Source organism: Hemiscyllium ocellatum, chromosome 26 (assembly GCF_020745735.1).
Source record: "Hemiscyllium ocellatum isolate sHemOce1 chromosome 26, sHemOce1.pat.X.cur, whole genome shotgun sequence".
In the NCBI taxonomy this organism is placed as follows: domain Eukaryota; kingdom Metazoa; phylum Chordata; class Chondrichthyes; order Orectolobiformes; family Hemiscylliidae; genus Hemiscyllium; species Hemiscyllium ocellatum.
The window spans coordinates 12,454,199-12,467,261 of NC_083426.1; the positions used below are offsets into that span (position 1 = coordinate 12,454,199).

Here is a 13,063-nt window from a genome sequence, read left to right on the forward strand (position 1 = left end):
AAGGACAAAAGAATAACTATGGAGGGAATAGGGCCCCACAAAGATCAGCAAGGCGGCCTTTGTGTGTAGCTGCAGATAATGGGGGAGATACTAAATGAATATTTTGCATCAGTATTTACTGTGGAAAAAGATATGGAAGATATAGACTGTCGGGAAACAGATGGTGATATCTTGTAAAATGTCCGGATTACAGAGGAGGAAGTGCTGGATGCCTTGAAAAGTTTAAAGGTGGATAAATCCCCAGGACTTGATCAGGTGTCCCCGAGAACTCTGCAGGAAGCTAGAGAAGTGATTGCTGGGCCTCTTGCTGAGATATTTGTATCATCGATATTCACAGCTGAGGTGCCGGAAGAATGGAGATTGGCAAACGTGGTGCCACTGTTGAAGAAGGGTGGTAAGGACAAGCCAGGGAGCTATAGACCAGTGAGCTTGACTTCGGTGATGGGCAAGTTGTTGGAGGGAATCCTGACGGACAGGATGTATGTGTATTTGAAAAGGCCAGGACTGATTCAGGATAGTCAACATTGCTTTGTGCGTGGGAGATCATGTCTCACATACTTGATTGAGTTTTTTGAAGAAATAACAAAGAAGATTGATGAGGGCAGAGCAGTAGATGTGATCTATATCGACTTCATTAAGGCGTTCGACAAGGTTCTCTATGGGAGACTGATTAGCAAGGTTAGATCTCATTGAATAAAGGGAGAACTAGCCATTTGGATACAGAACTGGCTCAAAGGTAGAAGACAGAGGGTGGTGGTGGAGGTTTGTTTTTCAGACTGGGGTCTATGACCAGGATCAGTTCTGGACCCTTTACTTTTTGTCATTTACATAAATGATTTGGTTATGAGCATAAGACGTACAGTTAGTAAGTTTGCAGATGACACCAAAATTGGAGGTGTAATGGACAGCGAAGAGGGTTTCCTCGATTACAACAGGATCTTGACCAGATGGGCCAATGAGCTGAGAAGTGGCAGATGGAGTTTAATTCAGATAAATGCGAGGTTCTGCATTTTGGGAAAGCAAATCTTAGCAGGACTAATACACTTAATGATAAGGTGCTGGGGAGTGTTGCTGAACAAAGAGACCTTGGAGTGCAGGTTCATAGCTCCTTGAAAGTGGAGTCCAGGTAGATAGGATAGTGAAGAAGGCATTTGGTATGTTTTCCTTTATTGGTCAGAGTACTGAGTACAGGAGTTGAGAGGTCATGTTGCGGCTGTACAGGACATTGGTTAGGCCACTGTTGGAATATTACGTGCAGTTCTGGTCATCTTCCGATCGGAAAGATGTTGTGAAACTTGAAAGGGTTCAGAAAAGATTTACAAGGATGTTGCCAGGGTTGGAGGACCTGAGCTACAGGGAGAAGCTGAACAGGCTTTGGCTGTTTTCCCTGGAGTGTCGGAGGCTGACGGGTGACCTTATAGAGGTTTACAAAATTATGAGGGGCATGGATAGGGTAAATAGGCAAAGTCTTTTCCCTGGGGTCGGGAGTCCAGAACTAGAGGGCATAGTTTTAGGGTGAGAGGGGAAAGATATAAAAGCGACCTAAGGGGCAACGTTTTCATGCAGAGGGCAGTACGTGTATGGAATGAGCTGCCAGAGGATGCAGTGGTGCCTGGTACAGTTGAACATTTAAGAGGCACTTGGATCGGTATGTGAATAGGAAGAGTTTGGAGGGATATGGGCTGGGTGCTGGCAGTTCGGACTAGATTGGGTTGGTATGTCTGGTCAGCATCGACGGGTTGGACCGAAGGGTATGTTTCCATACTGTACCTCCCTATGACTCTATGAATGATTGAAACAGTCGGGACATTTTCTTACCCCACCTGTTGAGCTTTGCAACAATCTTGAAATTGGGCTTGTGCTGCCCGCTGTGGGCTCTAACTCCAATGTGTGTGACATCATCGAAGTGTTGACCATGCCCCCCCCATCCCCAACCCCACCCCGGAGAGCAGCCTGAGTGACAGACTTGGATTGGAGTCGGCTGGGGATCAGTGTGAAGGAGGGCACAGGTGCTGTAGGATCCTTACTCTTACCGGAGAATGACGGTTTAATCCAGGGAGGAGAGTGGTGTGTGTAGACTCATGGTGGACTCAGGGGCTGCATTTTCAGGGCTCAACATGTAGATACAACAGGTGACCCAGGCAAGATGATGACAGTCCTCAAGTGGGAGAGGAAGAGAATTGTAGTTCAGCAAGGGATGGTTCACAATGGGAGAGAGCGATCAATGTGTAGGACCTTGAGGGCAGTAAAGGCAGGATGGTTTGTAATCACACATTGTTGTCAGTGTAAGGAGTGTAAAATAACATAAATAATTTACTGACTGTACCAGAGAGATGTTTCATGAGACAGTGCTTAAATTGCTGCAATGTTGTTTCCTGGTGTGGAAGAGGAACAGCCTGTTGATGACTGGGGAGACTTTACTTCAATAAATACCAGACCAACAATCTTGTTGGGAGAACCACCCTTTTTGTGGAGAACAATTCTTGAGTAAAATGACAGAATGGAATTGAAATCTAAGGTGGAGAGGAGAAGAGAAAGGCATTCAGGTCATGAATATGTAAAGCTGATGAAAGTCAGGAGAAAGAGACCTCATTGGAAAAAGGAAGCCTTGAATGAAAGAGAGTTGTGAAAACAGAGAGATTCATGCTTCAGGTTTCTGCCCGTGAAGTATTCTACATGAATTTGGTGGGCGAGAGCCACAAAATGTTTCAGGAAGTTTTCATGTAACAGAATTCACCGAGTTGTAGTTCAGAGTAATGCCACACTGGGAATTTTAATCTTGAGTGTTTGACAATTCCTTGCTCATAAATGGAGAGTTTGCAATGATGAGCAATAGTTTTAGTGTTACATTGTAATGTGTAAAGCAGTGGGATTGAAAGAGAGTCAGCGATTTGATTCACGTTCATGACTGAAAGATAAAAGGCTTTTTCTGTGAAGAGAAATATAAACCAACCATCTACTTTTGCAACTGAGCCTCACAAAACAATATTTAATCAACTCAAGATGTTTCCCTTGAGGGCTTCTTCCAACTCCAGTTTTCAGTGTATATTCAACATTAACATCATTGGAAAAATTAAAATAATTGTGCTGCGTTTTTCACTCAAAAGAAATAATATTTGGTCCATTTTTATTTAATTCAGAATTAATAAAGCTGCTCTCAAGCATTTGGGAACTCTGTCACATGGGATTGCAATATGTTCAGTAGAAGATATATTTGTGATGTTGTTTAGGTATTTTTATATTTGTTCCTTTAAACTTCCAAGACTTCCATATTTAGAGACACATGGTGTAGACAAAGTCCATGCTGTGTCTGTTTTCTGCAGCTTGTCACTCGCCTGAAGCCAGTCGCTGTAATGTGAGGGGTGTCACTCTGCATTGTGTAAGGCTGACCTGGAACCTCACCCAGTCCTGCTCCCTGCACTGGGCATGTTCGATGGATTTACAGGTTGGTAATGAACCTGTTCGACTTTGTGAGAACACACATGTTTTGCAAAATGTGCTGGAGTGAGAATCAAACTCTCAGCATTTATCACAGCAAGAACAATGTAACCATTGTGTCACAAGCTCTCACTTTATCTGAATATGTACCTTCAAATATTTAAACATTTCTTCTGTATAAACCACACAGTGGACTTCAACAAACATTGATTATCTGAATAAACAACTCAAATGGTCACACACTGGGAATGGAACAAATGAGGAGAATCAAAGTCCACATCGTTTTATTCTCAAAGATCAGTTCAGTTCTTGATATCAGTCCCACAGCTCTTGTTTCTCACATTGAAAAAAGTGTGTAATACAACGTTTGCAAGAAGTTAAATGAGGAACAGGATATACGAAGCCAATTTGTGAAACTACAGTCGGCCAGAAAGTTCACTGTGAAGACATTTATTTTGATTAGTCGTGTTTAACAGAAAAACTGAATTAATTTCCAATGAAAGAATAGAATGTTCTGAAATCAAGAAAGTTCAAACATCAAGTGTTGAGGATAATGTTGATCCAAGCTCAGTATTTATACTGAAATCTCAGTTGAATGACATCTGACATATTCTCCCATGTTATAAAATTTCATCAAACACGTTTTTGCAAATAAAGATTTATTTTGCAAAAAATAAACATGCAGCTGAGAGTAGAATTGTTTTGAATATTTTGTCTGCTTGCAGAATATTCCTCCTGGCATTAGTGCTGAATAATTATTGTGTCAGGATCTGAACTCCCAGATGTACAGGAGAAGGACACCCTCTGTTCCATTTCCACAAGATCCAAGTAAACAAGCCCTGGGGCCGACTTCAAGCAGAAACAGAAACTCAACAACGGAGAGAAAATTCAGGGAGAAGTGAATTGTGATTGAGTAACTGGGAGTGTGCTCCAGTTCCTCACAAAACAATATTTAATGAAATGCACTTCAAAAATAAAAGAAATAAAAGCAAACTCAAGAGGTTTTTTTTGAGGGCTTATGACCACTCCAGTTTTCAGTCTGTATTCAACACTAAAGACATGAGAAAAATTACAATAATTTATTTCACACACGAACTACTCTCTGTGTAAAATATTTACCTAATTTCTGCTAAAAAATTCCCTCTCATGTTCTTTTAAATATTTCTCCTCTCACCTTAAAAACATGCACCCAGGTTTTGAACAGACACCCGAGAGAAAAGACCTCACCCGTGCCGTTCATGATCTTATAAACCTCAAAAAGGTCACCACTCAGCCTCCTCCACTCCAGTGAAAAAGGCCCCAGTCCTTCCAGTCCATTTTTATTTATAAAACTCTCATTTTGCAGCAACTAACTACATTGCATTATTTCAAAGGACAGTCGTGGAGTTGCCTCATCTTCTCGTCCATAATTCTCACCAACTAAGGTCACAAATAAAGACAATTTTATCACTATCAGATTGTTCCTTGCAGAAGCTTGCTGTCACAAATTAACTGCTGTGGTTCCTAAAATGGAACAGACATGACAGTTCAAACAGTCTTTCACAGACTGTAAATGGTTGGACCTGTTCCAAGGTGAGGGTCCGTCTGGTGAACCGACGGACATGGGGCTTTGTATTCACCAGGACGTGGTTGATGATGAGTGAGTCTGGTGAACCATGCTGGGTTTCACCTTTGAGAGGATCAAAGGGACTGACACCCTTCACCAACCCTGCTCACCCCCAGCCAGAATGCTGCAGGCAGTGCCCCCACCTTAACCCTTAATATGGAAGGAGAGTCACTGGAGTCATTACCCAGAGACTGAACCAATGTGGACCATCGCAATGCTCTGTCTGGGAAACAGAAACTATACGTTGTGTAAACTCCTGAAGAACACTTGGAAACATTTGAGGGTTGATACTCCAATGGGGATGAAACCCCTCTGCTGTCAGGTCATCAGTGTCTGAGTGTCAGAAACAGAGAGCAGAAATCCCCCAGCCCCTGAATGACATGGACACTGTAGAATCTGTGGGAAAAATAGGATCAGACTGAAAAATTAGATTCTGTGATGAAACAGTGAGTGCAACAGTGATTAACAAAGTGAAGAATATCTGATCTAATTGTCAGGGATCCTGTAAAATGACTTACTCAGTGTCAAAGCCATATCCTGGTAGATGGTCACTCAGCAGTTTTTAAAAGACCGTTCTTCTGAGACAAACATTTGCAGGACCTGGAGCTGCCACAAAGCCCCTCCCCCATTCGGATGGATGTCCCATTTGCTCAGGAATGGTGCAGTGGTCTACCCACAACATGGACATGAGCCTGTCCCAGGAGGTTTCCTTCCCAGAGATTGTGATCAAAGGGCTGGGTCTGAAAACTCTCAGTACAGCCTTGAATGACCCAGAGTGTGCCACCCACAATATCCTGTTGATTAACACTGACGTGGGCTCTGAGAAAACTGTCCCCACCCTGCCTTTCCAGTGGCTGTACAAACATGGCTGCAGACATATTGCTCCAGGTGACACAGTTCTCCCTCTTTACTGAGCTGTAGACAATGGGTGCCAGGAGGGTGTTACAGTGTCTGCAGGTATGGGTTGTGGTTTCACAATGGGCTTTCCCCACAGGCTCTGGGGTTTTACCAGTGACTGAGGAGGCCAATCCCAAGTGTCTGCTCAGCTTTTTGAAAGCCTTTGCAAGAGTTGTATAATGTCCCTGCTGTCGCAGTTAGTGACATATTGCTGAACTCCTGAGCTATTTGTCACACAGTTCCCGGACAATATAAAATGCTCAGTGCTGCAGGAACTTTAGGAACAGTTTACAGCACAGTTTAATTGATAACTCTTCTTCTGGTCCTTTGGAATCTCCCCTGTAGATTAATCGATAAAGCTTCCCTCCCCTTTCAGCTGTCCTCTTTGTGATTCATAACCTACATCCCACTCAGGCCGGACCCCGATACATCTGTCCACTGTTTGTTCCATCCACATCCAACAATGTCCTTCAAATGGACCAGGATCCACAACATTAGCCTCCAGTAAGTGCTGTACCAGGGCAGCTCTCTCTCCAATTTGCAGACCAATGTAACTAACACTTCCTCTCATTGTACATCCATGGCTGTCTATCACATATCCCCCTTGATAATATTCACACTTTTTTCTGATAGTGTGAAAACACAATGAACATCAAAACATGCAACAAGTGTGGAAACTTGCGTTTTACATCTCAACTTCTCAGAAATGGACAGCACAGTGTCTCAGTGTTAGCACTGCTGCCTCACAGTCCCCATGCTCTGGGTTCAATTCAAACCTTGGGTGATTGTCTGCGTACAGTTTGTATGTTCTCCCTGAGTCTGTGTGGGTTTTCTCCAAGTGCTACAGTTTTTTTTCCCACTGTCTACCAATGTGCAGATTAGGTGGAATGGTCATGCTGAATTGCCCAGAGTGTCCAGGGATGTATAGTCTCAGTGGGTTAGCCTTGGGCAATGTGTGGCTGTGGGAAAGCGTGGGGTTCTGGGTCTGGTGGGATGTTCTTCAAATGCACGATGCAGACCAGATGGGCCAAATGGCCTCCTTCTGCACTGTAGGGACTCTATAATTCTCAGTTCCATTCCTCATTGACTAGGAACCTGTTTGAGAGTTTAATGGAATGGGCCCAAACTGAATGTGTGTTCATTTACAATGAGACATTCACACGCAGCATGGGAAGAAATCTATTTTACCAGATTTAAATTTTAATTTCATAAAGTTTTAAAATTATTCAATTCCATTGAACTTAATTTGGATTGTAATGTTTGGGATAAAACTTCACATTATTTCAGAATGATCGGTGGATTTGCAGCTTTCTAACTACAGTGAGCTGAGAAGCGCATTCATTTGAAAGCCTTGCCTTGTCAGTGTGTTTGCGAATATGGCAAGTTGCATTCACATAGCACCTTCAAAGATGCAAAGCTGGAGCAGAGAGATGGAAGAGTGTAAATTGGAAGATTCAAGGCCAGATTGAATGATGTTGGAATGGTTGGACGTGAAACTAATAACATCATGGATGATTAGATTACTTACAGCGTGGAAACAGGCCCTTCGGCCCAACAAGTCCACACCGACCCGCCCAAGCGCAACCCACCCATACCCCTAACCTAACACTACGGGCAATTTAGCATGGCCAATTCACCTGACCCGCACATTTTTGAACTGTGGGAGGAAACCGGAGCACCCAGAGGAAACCCACACAGACACGGGTAGAACTTGCAAACTCCACACTGTCAGTCGCCTGAGTCGGGAATCGAACCCGGGTCTCAGGCGCTATGAGGCAGCAGTGCTAACCACTGTGCCACCGTGCTGCACACATAAGGACTCTGTTAAGCAGGGAGATGGATGGAGTCAGTGGCGAAGGAAAGGTGAATGTGCTGTGATAGAGACAATGGCTTCAACATTCAGGACTGTCAGGTGTAATTTTATTGAAGTTGTGAAAATGCAGAGACAAGCACAATCACAGCAGGTCGGTATGTCAGAGACAGTCCTTAAACTGGATCAATGGGGATGGAGGCATCACCCATCACTCTCAATCCCGAGCCGTACATTTAGCTGTCTCCTTGGAGAGGTGAACAACTGGCATTCAGACTCAGGCTCAGCACTCACTGTCTGCTGGATATGAGCCACTGGCAAGAAGATTCAGGATGTGGATGGGCTGCTGTTGGCCTGGCGTGGACAAAGCTGAAAATCACACAACACCAGGTTAGAGTCCAACAGGTTCATTTGAAAATACAAGCTTTCAGAGCACTACTCCATTGTCAGGTAGTCATTGGGACAGGACACATCGTGCACTGAATTGATAAATAAAAGATCAAAGTATCACACAATAGATGCAATGTATTAGAGAAACCTTGATTGCTGTTAAGTCTTCATTCACTTAGAATGAGGCTGCAGGTTTCCATTGATTAATATGTAAATCCCAGAATTTCTGTCAAGTCACCGTCCCGATATATCTTCAGATTTTATCCGTAAATAAAAAAGTGCCACGTCAGCTCAGACAATGCATTGCAGGAATGAGGTTAGAGTCTGTTTCCAGCATGGAGTCAGACAGGATTCATTTTGAAAGAAGGGATTTATAAAATATCACATTTACTCACTGTCTATAGATTGGGTGTTTTTTGAACATAATCTAAAATATCTGTAAATACAAATTTGCAAATGCAATTCATCCCATAGACTTGTATGTGTGTGCGTTTGTGTGTAGTGGGGTGGGAGGTGGCATGGTGGTGGGGGAGAGAGGCAGAGGGAAGATGTGTGCATGTGTGTGAGGGAGAGAGAGTGAGAGAGAGAATAATAGGGTAGTTATGGTCGGGGATTTTAACTTTCCAAACATCGACTGGCACTGCCATCATGTTAAAGATTTAGATGGAGAAGAATTTCTTAAGTGTGTACAAGACAATTTTCTGATTCAGTATGTGGATGTACCTACTAGAGAATGTGCAAAACTTGACCTACTCTTGGGAAATAAGGCAGGGCAGGTGACTGAGGTGTCAGTCGGGGAGTACTTTGGGCCAGGGACCATAATTCTGTTAGTTTTAAAATAGTGATGGAAAAGGATAGACCACATCTCAAATTTCGGATTAGCAATGCTGGAAGAGCACAGCAGTTCAGGCAGCATTCAAAGTGCATCTCAAATTTGACATTCTAAATTGGAGAAAGGCCAATTTTGACTGTGTTAGGCAAAAACTTTCAAAAGCTGATAGGGGGCAGATGTTTGCAGGTAAAGGGATGGATGGAAAATGGGAAGCCTTCAGAAATGAGATAACGAGAGTCCAGAGAATGTATATTCCTGTCAGGGTGAAAGGAAAGGCTGGTAGGAATGGTAATGCTGGATAACTAAAGAAATTGAGAGTTTCGTTAAAGAAAAGAAGGAAGCACATATCAGGTATAGACAGGATAGATCGAGTGAATCCTGAGAAGAGTATCAAGGCAGTAGAAGTATACTTAAAAGAGAAATCATGAGGGAAAAAAGGGGAAATGAGATGACTTTGGCAAATATGGTTAAGAAGAAACTTAAGTGCTTTTACAAATACAGTAAGGACGAAAGGGTAACTAGGGAGAGAATAGGGCCCCTCAAAGATCAGCAAGGCGGCCTTTGTGTGGAGTTGCAGCAGATGGGGGAGAAACTAATTGGTACTTTGCATCTGTATTTACTGTGGAAAAGGACGTGTAAGTTATAGAATATAGGGAAACAGATGGTGACATCTTGAAAAATGTCCATATTACAGAGGAGGAAGTGCTGGATGGCTTGAAATGCATAAAAGTGGATACATCCCCAGGACCTGATTAGGTGTACCCTAGAACTCTGTGGGAAGCTAGGGAAGTGATTGCTGGGCCTCTTACTGAATTATTTGTGTCATCGATACTCACAGGTGAGGTGCCAGAAGACTAGAGGTTGCCTAACATGGTGCCACTGTTCAAGAAAGGTAGTAAGGACAGGTCAGGGAACTATAGACCAGTGAGCCTGACATCAGTGTTGGGCAAGTTGTTGGAGGGAATCCTGAGGGACAGGATGTACATGTATTTTGAAAGGCAAGGACTGACAAGGGAAAGTCAACTTGGCTTTGTGTGTGGGAAATCATGTCTCACAAACTTGATTGAATTTTTGGAAGAAGTAACAAGGAAAATTGATGAGGGCAGAGCAATAAATGTGATCTATATGGACTTCAGTAAGGCTATTGACAAGGTTCCCCATGGAAGATTGTTTAGCAAGGTTAGATCTCACTGAACGCAGGGAGAACAAGCTATTTGGATACAGAACTGGGTCAAAGGTAGAAGACAGAGGGTGGTGGGGGAGGGTTATTTTTCAGTCTGGAGGCCTGTGCCCAGTGGAGTGTCACAAGGATCAGTGCTGGGTCCACTACTTTTCATCATTTATCTCAATGATTAGGATATGAGCCTAAGAGGTATAGTTCATAATTTTCAGATGACACCAAAATTGGAGGTGGAGTGGACAGCGAAGAAGCTTACTTCAGATTACAACGGGATCTTGACCAGATGGGCCAATGGCTGATAAGTGGCAGATGGAGTTCAAGTTAGATAAATGTGAGTTGCTACATTTTGAGAAAGTAAACCTTAGCAGGACTTATACACTCAATGGTCAGGTCCTAGGGAGTGTTACTGAACAAAGAGACAATGGAGTGCAGGTTCATAGCTACTTGAAAGTGGAATCACAGGTAGATAGGATAGTGAAGAAGGCATTTGGTATGCTTTCCTTTATTGGTCAGAGTATAGGGTCCAGGAGTTGGGAGGCCATGTTGCGGCTGTACAGGACATTGGTTAGGCCACTGTCGGAATATTGCGTGCAATTCTGGTCTCCTTCCTATTGGAAAGATGTTGTGAAACTTGAAAGGGTTCAGAAAAGATTTACAAGGATGTTGTTAGGGTTGGAGGATCTGAGCTACAGGGAGAGGCTGAACAGGCTGGGATTGTTTCCCCTGGAGTGTCGGAGGCTGAGGGGTGACCTTATAGAGGTTTACAAAATCATGAGGGGCATGGATAGGATATATAGACAAGGCCTTTTCCCTCGTGTGGGGGAGTCCAGATAATGTGGTGGTGTCTAGAGGGCATGGGTTTAGGGTGGGAGAGGAAAGATATAAAGTAGACCTAAGGGGCAACTTTATATGCAGCGGCTGGTGCGTGTTTGGAATGAACTGCCAGAGGAAGTGGTGGAGGCTAGTACAATTGCAACACTTAAAAGGTATCTGGTTGGGTATAGGAATAGGAAGAGTTTGGAAGGATATGGGCCAAGTTCTGGCAGGTAGGACTAGATTGGACTCAATATCTGGTTGGCATGGATGAGTTGGACTGAAGGGTCTGTTTCCGTGCTGTACATCTCTATGACTCTATAACTCTATGTGAGGAACAGTATGACAGTGATCTGGGAATATATCATTTCCTTTTGCTCTCTGGCACCTCCTATGTTCTATGAGAGTCCCAGAAAGGAGGATTTGATACTGTATTTCCTCTTTAGATCAGACTCAGATTTCTTTGTTTACATATTTATTAATGTATGCACGGGAGCTGTACATACCATCAAATGTTGAATAAATCAATTTGTTTGAATAACAACAATTGTATTTTATTATTTTAACCGATAACAAGGATCCATCCAATCAAACTATTACACACTAACTCACTTATATCTCTGCCCAACAGCATTTACGTTGTCTCCATTCCAGATTAGGACACATGACTATGTTATCCAATGAGATTTAAACAAGGGAATGGGCAGGGTGAACAACCAAGGTGTTTTTCCTCAATGGGGGTGTCCAGAACTAGAGGGCAGAGATTGAAGGTGAGAGGGAAATTATTTCAAAATGACCTGAGGAGTAACTTTTTCACGCAAAGGGTGGACATGTGTGTGAAACGAGCTGTCAGACGAAATGGTGGAGGCTGGTTCAATGACAGCATTAAACAGCATGAGGCCACCATGGAGAGAGATGAGGCAGGACCAGAGTAGGCCATTCAGCCCCTCGAGGATCCCTCAGCATTCACCTGGATCAGGGCAGATCTTCCACCTGAATACCATTTTACTTGCACTACTGCCATGTCCCTCCATATCTTTATTACCCAGAACATTATCGATCTCTGTTTTGAATATACTCAAGTCTGGACCCTCCTGATCTCTCTGGGGCAGAGAATTCCAACAAACCATCACCCTCTGAGTGAAGAAATTCCTGCTCATCTCAGTCCCAAATGATCAACCCATTCTTCTCAAACTGTGTCTCCTGCTTCGAAACCCCTCCACCCAGGGCCACCTCATTGATGGGGAACTTAGAGAGCTCAAAATCATTCTTGTAAAGGCCGTGATGCTCACCTAATGTTTTCGTGTAAACATTGTGACTGAAACAGAACAAATCACCAGGAGAGTGAAGAGTACCCAACGTATCACATCCCAGGCAACGTAACTGTGTAAAACAGAAGAAATACAAAATCATTTGAAGGAAACAAGACTGCTTGATGTTTTAAACATTTATCCCCTGTTCACACTGCAGTATATTGTAGCAAAATAAAGCAGCACAGCTAAAATTAATTTACAGTTTAATTTTTGATTGACTTACACAATATATATCCTGATGAAGGGCTTATGCTCGAAACGTCGAATTCCCTATTCCTGAGATGCTGCCTAACCTGCTGTGCTTTAACCAGCAACACATTTTCAGCTGTGATCTTCAGCATCTGCAGACCTCATTTTTTACACAATATATAAAGGCCAAATGTAACAAGTTTCAGTTCCACGTCCTGTCATGCTCAGCATCTTGTTGTCAATGAGGATTATTAGATGTGGATGGATATTTACAGGAGCACTGCAGTCTGGTATAATATTCCAGTGGGTGAGAAGTCTCTTCAGTCAGTGAGGAACTCAGAATAGCATCATCCCACACTGCTCCTGCACCTTCTAATAGGCAAGGCTTAACCAACTGGAACCAGACAGCCTCCCACCCTCTCAGTTTGGGAATAATGTTTAACATGAGAGAATGGAGGAGGAGAAGGTGCTAGAGAATGTAATGTCCCTGGCAGTGATACTCCAGATGCCCTGACTCAACAAAATCTGTCACTTCTTTGACATATACAACACCCAACAGCAACAGGAATTTCTTAGATGAATAATGAAGCATTTT

General features: G+C 43.2%; 1 protein-coding gene across 1 annotated transcript in view; it reads right to left on the reverse strand.

Annotated features, from left to right (window-relative positions):
- LOC132828083 (polymeric immunoglobulin receptor-like) overlaps nucleotides 1-13,063 on the reverse strand; it is a 42,822-nt gene that overhangs the window by 15,324 nt on the left and 14,435 nt on the right. The window contains exons 7-8 of the mRNA XM_060844996.1: nucleotides 12,261-12,349; nucleotides 8,046-8,120 (exon numbers count right to left, since the gene is read on the reverse strand). Of these exons, the coding sequence (XP_060700979.1) occupies nucleotides 8,046-8,120; nucleotides 12,261-12,349 (164 nt within the window). The remainder of the gene's footprint in view (nucleotides 1-8,045; nucleotides 8,121-12,260; nucleotides 12,350-13,063) is intronic.